The sequence below is a fragment of the Parambassis ranga genome, chromosome 15, assembly GCF_900634625.1.
Source record: "Parambassis ranga chromosome 15, fParRan2.1, whole genome shotgun sequence".
NCBI classification, from domain to species: domain Eukaryota; kingdom Metazoa; phylum Chordata; class Actinopteri; family Ambassidae; genus Parambassis; species Parambassis ranga.
Genome location: NC_041035.1, coordinates 5,499,720 through 5,510,009, shown reverse-complemented (window position 1 = coordinate 5,510,009; position 10,290 = coordinate 5,499,720). Strand labels below are relative to the sequence as shown.

The following is a 10,290-nucleotide window of genomic DNA, read 5'->3' as shown; positions in this document are numbered from 1 at the left end:
AATAATAAACAAATAATAATGACTACTCTTTGTAGTCTTTATGTTACTACTGTTATTTGTTAACTTTTCAGCTCCAGTGACAAGCAGCTTTACATTCTATAAATACAGTGCTGGACTGATGTGAGGTCAGACTCTGCATGGAGGTGGTGTCACGCTGCCAGCTGTGTTTCTATAATGAGCCTCAGTCATGATGCAGGTGCTCTGGCTCAGTTAGCTAACTAGTTAGCCTCTGTCTGCTAACACAAGTCCATCCATTAATGTCTGATTAACATGAATCATAACATGAATCTACAGCAGGAATACTGACACAGTAAAAATGCTGAATGTCTGTTTCTCTGTTCACTTGATGCCCACAGCCTGCCTCATGACACACAGACCTGTCCATAGCTGCTTCTGGGTACATTTCAAAGATATCTGTACTGAAAATATAAATTAACTACACCTTGTCAATTTTAATGATATTATTATTATATTATATAATTATTTTAACCTATTCAGATATCCCTTGCAATGGAAATCAATAATATTGCAGCACATTGTCAAAAAAAGTGTCAAAAATGACACCCCACTGAAGAGTCTGAAATTCATATTTTCCAGCATTGATCCCTATTTTTCTGTCTCACTTGTGGTTCACTGACACCAAAAACTGAATCTCAGTGGAAGACCATCGCCAAAGACTTTGCAGATAAGTGGCACTTTCCACATTGTATAGGGGCAGTGGATGATAAAACACATTCAACCCCCTGCCAAGAGTGTCAGATGCAGGTGTTTGCCCAATCAGACCTGAGAGTCGCTATGGACACAGGCCTATTGCATATCCCTTCTGCTCATTACCTACCCAACACGAATGTCATGATGCGTTTTGAGATCTGAAAAGATGTCAAAGGATAATTATTATTATTATTATTATTAAGGAGAATTATCATCTTTCCAGGGCACATCGTGTTGTTGTCTACATTACACTCACATATGTGGATTCCGAAGATGCCAACCATAAACTGATTGTTGATGTACTGAAGTTTGATGTACATGGAAAAGATGTGTACTGTAATAAAAAATGTATACATTTGTGTAAGACTTATAACAGTGCTTGTTATAAACAGGAACAGGCCATGTTATGTACTCATTGTACAATGTTTATTTTTCCAGTAAACAAGGAGATCAACAGATTTCTTTCAAAACATATAGTTCCTTTGAATTTACTCTTCTGCTGCAGAGCAACAACAGCAACAACATAAGTTGATCAAGTTTCATTTTCACTGAAATGAAATTTCAGTGAAAATCTGAGATATTTTCTCAGACGACATCATGTTACAAATAAAAACTGCATCAATGAATATTCTGCTCAATGCAATAACCCTGCAACATTACAGTAGCAATTAGATGTGTTAGAACTAATTACAAGGACAATGGAGGTGTGCTTTGTCCGGAGCTGCTGGTCAGGTTGATTCTGAGGGTTCTGGGCCTAGTCAGTGAACCTGATATTGAAATGGCACGCTTGTATGAGGCCTTGCCTGTCCAGTAGGAAGCCAGTGTTGCTTCCTACTGGACAGGCTGATTTCACAGACGTTTGATTAACTAGGACCGCTGGTATAAGAAAATTTCCCTTTGCACCCTTGGGTGGTATGTGTGTGTTCCTCAATCTCGGGTCCTCTCCCAGAGTCCTGGAAGTTTGAGGGATCTTCACTGTATCTTAGCTGTTCCAAGCACTGCACTCTTCTGGACTGAGAGCTCTGATGTTGTTCCTGGGATCTGTTGGAGCCACTCTCCAAGTGTGGGAGTCAGAGCCGAGTTGAGTATGGATGGCAGTCTGCATAGCTTACCCTGTTGTCAATGGCCTTTTGGATATTTAAAATATGTAATGTACAGATTTATGGTCATGCTGGCATTACCAGTGAAGGCAGCAATAAAACATTCTATATTTTAAAGTAAAATATTTATTTGATCACCCCAGATGGTCCTCCGCTACGTATGAAGAGCGTATCTGATCCCAAGACTGCTCCTGTTGAAGGTATAGCTCCTGGATACCAGGCCTCTGTGTGCAGTATAATAACACCTGTGTGGTGTTCTATTGTGACACATCAAAGCATGTGAGTGCTCCTCCACACCAGAACAGTAGCAGGACTGAAGAAGGCACTTGTGCTTTATAGCTGCATGTTTTTGTACTTTGCGTGAGGCCCTGGTGTCAAATTCTCTGAGTCTCTGACGTTAAACCCTGATTTTTGGACCCATTGTTTAACTTTCATCAGACCTGTGTGCTGACACGGGCTTAAAGCAACACACATGCTAACATGTGACAAATATGTTTTGGTAGCCATAGCTCATGTCCAAGCAAGCTGTGAAAGGGTTTCAGTGATCACACTGCAGTTTCTCTAAGAACTGTACATTCTAGTTATTTTTATTCCACATGTTTCCTCTTAAAAACCTTGGAAACATTTTAGAATGTGCTGTTGACTGAGTCTGGTGGATGATCAAGTGAATTTTGTTTTTATATATTACGGTATTATATACCACACTTGGTTGAACTTTGGGAAAATACTCTCTGTCAACTAAACAAAACAAGTAAATTGTGTACGTTTTGGAATTCCAAGTCAAATTTGTGCATGTGTACACCTACTGAAAGCAGCAAACAGATGATTATTTTAAATATCTCCTCATGATTTGAGCTTAGTTTTGACCCCCCCCTTCAGTTCAACTGAATATTAATTGCACCAAATGTCAAAAATTGAATCATTTTGAAATCTAAACCATCAAATAGCCAATAAAAATGTATGTTCAATAAAACAATAAAAAAGAAACTGTCATGTGGAGTGTTTAAGGACCCAAACGCAGACAAAATCAAAGTGGAACAAAAGGGAGATTTATTCTAGCAAAACAACTAAATACAGATGAGGAGAGCAGGTGAACAAAAGGTGAGCTCCTAAAAAACTGAAGCCAAGTCCAAAAGGCAAACTAGAGTTCATAAAGTACAAAGTAAACACCAGGGAAAATTAACTCAAAACTAACCAGGAGATGAAGGGTAACCAGAGGAGCATGGAGGAACAACGGCGTACAGCACACAGGGACGACAAACACAACGATCCAACAAAGACAAAGGAAAACACAAGGCTTAAATAAGGAGGGTGAGACACAGGTGAACACAATCAGGGAGGAGCTGATAATCAGGGAGGAGGCTAGAGGAGGAGAGAGGGAAGGACTGAGGAGCAGAGGGAACAGGAGGGAGGAGGAACAGCAGGGAAGACAAGAGGAGACGAGAAGAGAGAAGATGCTAAATAATAATAAAATAAGAGGAAGGAATCAATCTAAAAATGACGGGCAAAAGCAAAATGACTACAAAACAATGATGATGATGATCAGAACACCGGCTCATGACAGCACCCCCCCCTCAAGGGACGGCTTCCAGACGAAGCAGAAGAGTCCAAACCAAGCTGGGAGGGTGGGGGGGAGGACCGGAGGAGGGACAAAACAAAATAACAGCAACCAGAGTTTAAACAAGGGAGACCCAACGGGCAAAAGTTCAGGAGGACGACGAGGTTCAGAAATGGCCAGAGGCCACAGAGTCAAACTGGCCAGGGGGCCAAAGCAGAGTCAAACTGGCCAGGGGGCCAAAAGAGTCAGGGGTCTGGGACCTTCTGGGTCCTGACAGATGCCCAACAGAGGCAGGGAGAAGGGCAAAAGGCCAATGGAGGCAGAGTCACAGGCCCTCCAGGGTCCGGTCGGAAGACCACCAGGAATGGAGACGCGGAACCTCCGGGGTCCGGGCAGAAGTCCAGTGAGGACGAGACAGCGGACCCTCCGGGTCTGGGCAGAAAACCAGCGAGGACAAAGATGCGGACCCTCCGGGGTCCGGGCAGAAAACCAGCGAGGACGAAGATGCGGACCCTCCGGGGTCCGGGCAGAAGACCGCCAGAGATGGCGTAGCGGACCTTCCAGGGTCCGGGCAGAGGATCGGCAGAGATGAGGAGGACCCACCGGGGTCCGGGCTGGAAACCGGCGCTGGAGCAGGGGACCCTCCAGGGTCCGGGCTGGAGACCGGCGCTGGAGCAGGGGACCCTCCAGGGTCCGGGCTGGAGACCGGCGCTGGAGCAGAGGACCCTCCAGGGTCCAGGCTGGAGACCGGCGCTGGAGCAGAGGACCCACCGGGGTCCGGGCTGGAACCCAGAGCCGAGGACCCTCCGGGGTCCGGGCAGAAGACCAGCGAGGACGAGGCAGCGGACCCTCCGGGGTCTGGGCAGAAGACCAACGAGGACAAAGATGCGGACCCTCCAGGGTCCGGGCGGAGGATCGGCAGAGACGAGGAGGAGGACCCACCGGGGTCCGGGCAGAAGGTCCGTAGAGACGAGGAGGAGGACCCACCAGGGTCCGGGCTGGAAACCGGCGTTGGAGCAGGGGACCCTCTAGGGTTCGGGCTGGAGACTGGCGCTGGAGCAGAGGACCCACCGGGGTCCGGGCTGCCTGCAAAATGGAAAATATTATGAGAAATGGTATAAGAAATAAATTCCCCATTGTCTATTTTTGTCTATTTTTTAAGAGTAGCAGTATTCTTACTTTAGTTTAATCAGCCTGTCACTGAAAGACGGACTTATTTATGGACTTAACTGAACCCAGAGCCGAGGACCCTCCGGGGTCCGGACAGGAAACCGGAACCGAGGACCCTCCGGGGTCCGGGCAGAAGACCAGCGAGGACGAGGCAGCGGACCCTCAGGGGTCTGGGCAGAAGACCAGCGAGGACAAAGATGCGGACCCTCCAGGGTCCGGGCGGAGGATCGGCAGAGACGAGGAGAAGGACCCACCGGGCTCCAGGCAGAAGGTCGGTAGAGAGGAGGAGGAGGACCCACCGGGGTCCGGACTGGAAACCGGCGCTGGAGCAGGGGATTGGCGCTGGAGCAGAGGACCCACCGGGGTCCGGGCTGGAACCCAGAGCCGAGGACCCTCCGGGGTTCGGACAGGAAACCAGAACTGAGGGAGGACCACCGGCGTCGGGACTGGAGACCAGAGGCGAAGAACCACCGGCGTCGGGGCCAAGAGGGTCTGAGAGAGCCCTCAGAAGATGAGGCCCAACAGGACCGGAGCTGGAGCTCGGGGACGGTGGACCGCCGTGGTCAGGACGAGGACTTAGAAGGGGAGGCCCACCAGGACCGGAGCGGAGCCTCGGGAGCAGTGGACCACTACGGCCAGGACGAGGACTCAGGAGAGGAGGCCCACCAGGACCGGAACAGAGGCTCGGGAGCGGTGGACCACTAAGGTCAGGACAGGAAGCCGGGGGTGGAACCCCACCAGAGCGGGAAGGAGCGACGTCGTCTGGAGTCCGCCCTCTGGCAGAGCGGGGAGGAGCAACGTCGTCTGGAGTCATTCTTATTCTTATTCCTATTCTTATTATAAAATAAAAAAAAAAAATAAAAATAAAATAAAATTAGAACTTATCTACATGGGTTTTGTTGTTGCTGGTCAGCAGAAGTAGTAGTGGAAGGCATCTATTCCTTTTCTTATGATGTGCCAAAAGCATCCACCATTCTCAACCTGATCTTCATCCGAAGCATCACTGTGTTCTGCTATTTCTATGGAGACATGTTTGTTGCTTTGCTCCAGAACAGCTTCTTCTCTGGTATTGCTATGGAGACCTAGAGTCAAGGAGATGACTGACTCTAGGTCACTGCTTGGAACAATCTCTAGTGTTGCTTCATTTCTGCAGGACAGTTGCTCCCTGGTCTGCTGGTTGCTGATGCTGATGGTTGTAGTGTCGTGGCTGGTGTCTGGTTCAGAGCTCAAAGACTCTGCAGGAGCAATGAATGGTTGGTCTGGCTGGTTTGACACCTCCATGGAGATATCATCTTTGTCATTGTTTAACAGCACAACCAAAGGGATAGCAGACGTTTGTTCACTGTTTGGAACAATCTCTGATGCTGCTACCAGGCTGCAGGATGGTTGCTCACTGGCCTGGAGGTCCTCCATATTGACGCCTACCACACCTTGGTTGGTCTCAGGGTGGATGGCAGTGAAAAATGGATGGTTCAACGCCTCCATAGGTTTGATGCGTTGATCGGCATCCAAGTGCAACATCCGTTTAACTAGATCAACGAAATGAGGCTGATCAGGGTGGCTTCCTGACAGGTGTGTCATCAGAGCCTCAAGGTCGTCAAGGCTGCGGAGGAAGTAGTAGCGGTTGTGGGCAGAAGAATCTTCTGAAAAGAAGACCTCCTCTGGTTTTCTGAGAGCCCAGCGCTGTTTGCTGTTATCTTGAGGCTGGAAATACTCCTCGGTAAGACTCCCACGGTCAAGGACGTCATCTGGTATCTGACCCTGAGTGCTTATTATATATTTAAGCATATTATAAGGATCAGGTGCAGGGTACAGAGGACGCCCAACAGCCAGTTCTACGGCTATCAATCCCAGAGTCCACATGTCAATGGCCTCGTTGAAGGGAGCGTCCAGAAGCACCTCTGGTGCCGTGTAAGGAAGACTCTGAACATAGGTGTCAGAGTTGGTCTCAGAGGTGGGCTGAGCAAAGCCAAAGTCAATAATCTTCACTTGGATGGGGTCGTCCTGACGGTTCACAACCATTATATTTTGTGGCTTGAGATCCGCATGTATGACTTCAGCCGACTGCAGGTGGAGCAGAGCTGTGGCCAGCTGATGTAAAACTGTCCTGACCTGTAGGAGTGGAAGACCCTGGAAGTGTCGGTCACGCAGGTATTCATGCAGACTCTGGTCCAAAAGTTCAAATTTTAGGCAGATGTCCTTCTTATGAAGGAAATGTCCATTGAACTTGACGATGTGGCAGCTGTCTGCATCCAGGTGGCTGAGACTCCTCAGTATGTTCATTTCAGCCGTTGCTTGTTGGACAGTTTCTTGCCCTGTGGCAACTTTAACGGCTTCTGACATGTTGGTTTCTGAGTTAAAACATTTGATTACACAACCAAATGCACCCTCACCGAGAAAAGCCTCAATTCTGTGAGAGGGGCCAAGAGTGGCTCCAACAGGAAAGAGTTTTCTCATCGACATTTTGCTCTGCACTTGCAGAAATGCAAAATAGTGCTGTCCAAGGGTATCCAAGGGTGTCTTTTAGTCCACAAAGATTCTGTTAAATCCTGTGTTGACTGTAGATTTGTCTTGCTGATGTGTTGTCCTGTCAGTGATCGAAGACTCTCTGTTAATAAACATAAAGAGAAAAACTATAAAACCACGTCATAAAAACTATAACAGCAGCCATGAAAAAATACAGAAGTTGGTTATTTCACACACAGGCAACAAAAGAAGAAGAGCTGAGGACAAGTGTTTTTACATCTGCTCATCACGGCAACACACTGACATGTCAGTCCAGTGGCGCTTCTACATTGAATAACTTGATTAAATAAGGGGGAAGGCTGCAATTCAACTCAATTCAGTTTCATTAATATGAGGAGAAGAAGAGGGAGACAGGAGAGAGGATGAAGGAGAGAGAGAGAGAGAGAAACAAACATTACAGAAAACAAACATGACAGGTTGCAAAATGGAAAATATGATGAGAAATGGTATAAAAAATAAATTCCCTATTGTCTATTTTTTTTTAAATTAAACTAACTTAAGCCATGTGCACTAGAGCACTACTGGATCAAACATATGTCCTTGCTTATTCAGACAAAACGAAAATATTTCACTGTACTACAATAGGACTGCATTTTATCCATACATATAATTTTCTGTAAGCAACATAAAAGGTTGTAACACTTTGGGCAACTAGTGATTTTGAAACCTGACCTGTGATGGTCCAGGCTGTGGGCATCGAGTGAAGAGAGGATGGATGATAAATATGGATGAAAAATAATCATTCCCACTTTTTAATTTAACTCATAAAACCAGCTGACAGTCAGCAGTATTCTTACTTTAGTTTAATCAGCCTGTCACTGAAAGACGGACTTATTTATGGACTTAACTTGTTCGCTAACCGAGGAGTCAGAGCAGCGTCATGGATGGACGTTATAAAAACACAGCGCGCAGCCTTAAACTCTCAGTCCAGCATCAGACCACAGTCCTCTGTCTCTCAGCTCTGCTGTCTGTCCAGTTTGGCCCCAAAACTTCCGCGTTGTTTAATGATCTTACGGTAAGACCTCTCACTCCTTCGATCTGATTCTTTTCCAACCGCCCCCTGTGTGATGCCGCCCCGGGCGACCCCCGGTTTCCCCGTGCCCGAAACCGCCACAGTAACTACACACAGTGTGACTAATGAACAGATCCTCCTGTCAGCAAAGTAAATGTCCTCACAAACACCAAGTTTTACAGCTGAAGAAAAGTGCTCTTACCTCTCTGAAGGCTGCAGCTGGACTGAGCTGTGGATCTCTGCAGCTCTGTGTGTCTGTGTGACTCTCTCACGGGCTTTGATGACTCACAACATTCAAATGTCGCAGCTGTTGTTTTCACACATTCAAAAATCAACATTATCCAAAACTGATCAATATTTAACCCTGGACCTGTTTAAATGTGTAGAAGTGGGTTTAATGAACTACTTGTTAAACTAAACATTTTATTAATGTGCAACAAACATGCAGAAATGCACAACAGTCTGTTACACACACACTGTTACAGACACATCATTAAATGCAAAGCATCTATAGCAGGATGAGGAGGGTCATGGCTTGTTTGGGTCCCTTTTGGCAAATGGACACTAGAGGGCAGCCTATTAAAAGGGAGACCGCAGCTTGGCTTCCCTCTCTTGTCTCCTTGGCATGCAGGCCCGGCTCCCTGGTTGCCTCACTTCCTCTTCTACTGTCACCGGTGCAGGTAGACTGATCGCGGTCACGTTGTTGTTTATGGCTGTAATTTATTTTACGATCGGGTTTGGGGTTGCGGAGAAGTAATGAACTCCTGTATCTGTGGTGGACACCGCTGCTGCTTTGCGGGCGTGCCCCATCTTGTCGTCTTTGCATGGGCTAGCGCCGGCTACTGTTAGCTGCTAGCTGTTAGCTGCTAGCTGCTAGCTGTTAGTGCTATTTCATTTGGGTTTTCTTCCTTCTTTGGGGTTTCTGTTTTGGTTGTTTTGATTAAAATATTATTGTACTACGGTTAGTATGGTTTAGTTTGATTTATTCTTTTTTTTAAATGAATTTATTTTGGTTGATTTTGATCTTTTGGGCATTTGATTAGTTAGTTTGTCTTTTCAGTTGCTGAGCTCTATACAATTTTTTTATAACTCATTAATAAAACTGTTTTAACCTGGAACCTCTCTGTAGTCTTTCAGTGCAATGAACTAGTGTGCCTTTCATTTAAGAACCAAATGGGGGAAACCACTAAACTTTAATTCCTTGGGTGAAATTCCCAAGGTGGAGTTGTGGGTTAGTACCAGGTGCAACCTGCTGTCCTGGAACTGCCACACATCCACTCATTTTTGTTCTATTCAAGTTTGTTACAAGCCTCACAGCTGGTGCGATGTCCTGTTTTGTGCAGGTAGAGTCAGGAGATGTTGGCCGTGTCCGTCTTTAGTATTATCTCTTAGTTCCTCTTTTTTTTATTAACAAAAAATATCTTAAAATTATCTGTAGGTCACAACTCATAGGTAGAGTACAAATACCTGGGAATACTTGGACCACAAACTGGACTGGAGTAAGAACGTGGACACTGTTTACAGGAAGGGCCTTTCTGAGGCAGCTGAGGTCCTTCAACATCTCCAGGATGCTGAGGATGTTCTATGAGTCTGTGGTGGCCAGTGCCATCATGTGTGCTGTTGTCTGGGGCAGCAGTCTGAGGGTGAGGGACATCAACAGACTCATCAGGAAGGCGGCCATGTTGTGGGAGAGGACTGGACTCTCTGACAGAGGTGTGTCAGAGGAGGATGTTGTCCAAAGTAAAAACTATACTGGACTGTCCCTCTCACCCGCTCCACACTGTGCTGACCAGCTACAGGAGCTCGTTCAACAGACTCCGACTCCCACAATGCACCACTGAGAGACACAGGAAGTCATTCCTGCCTGTCTCAATCAAACTACTGAACTCTGAACTGTGACAGTCACTCAGACACTGTACATTCATACTGTTACATTCATGTCCTGCTCTTTACTATGTAAAGGTTTTTAATATAGTAAATATGTTCTTATTTAGATACAACTCGGAGATTTAAATGCCATCTAGGTATTTAAACATTTTAATTTCATACTTCAATTTATCTTTAATTTCTGTCTGTATCAAAAAGAATTTCCCCTCAGGGATAAATAAAGTCATTCTGATTCTGATAACAAGTCTTCACTTAAGTCATTTCCACAATGTTCACACTTAATCACAACATAAATGTATAGTGCACATCACTGGCACATACAACCA

The 10,290-nt window shown here is 46.1% G+C and overlaps 1 protein-coding gene across 1 annotated transcript; it reads right to left on the bottom strand.

Annotated features, from left to right (window-relative positions):
• Nucleotides 1-5,448: 5,448 nt before the first annotated feature.
• LOC114447432 (homeodomain-interacting protein kinase 2-like) lies at nucleotides 5,449-8,294 on the bottom strand. The gene is made up of 2 exons (XM_028423683.1): nucleotides 8,280-8,294; nucleotides 5,449-7,147 (listed from the first exon to the last, which is right to left on the bottom strand). The coding sequence occupies exon 2, from the start codon at nucleotides 7,000-7,002 to the stop codon at nucleotides 5,449-5,451; it is 1,554 nt and encodes a 517-aa protein (XP_028279484.1). The 5' UTR covers nucleotides 7,003-7,147; nucleotides 8,280-8,294.
• Nucleotides 8,295-10,290: the final 1,996 nt, after the last annotated feature.

Excerpts from the sequence above, each read along its gene's own strand:
- LOC114447432 (XM_028423683.1), bottom strand. The coding sequence starts at position 7,002 with ATGTCGATGAGAAAACTCTTTCCTGTTGGAGCCACTCTTGGCCCCTCT.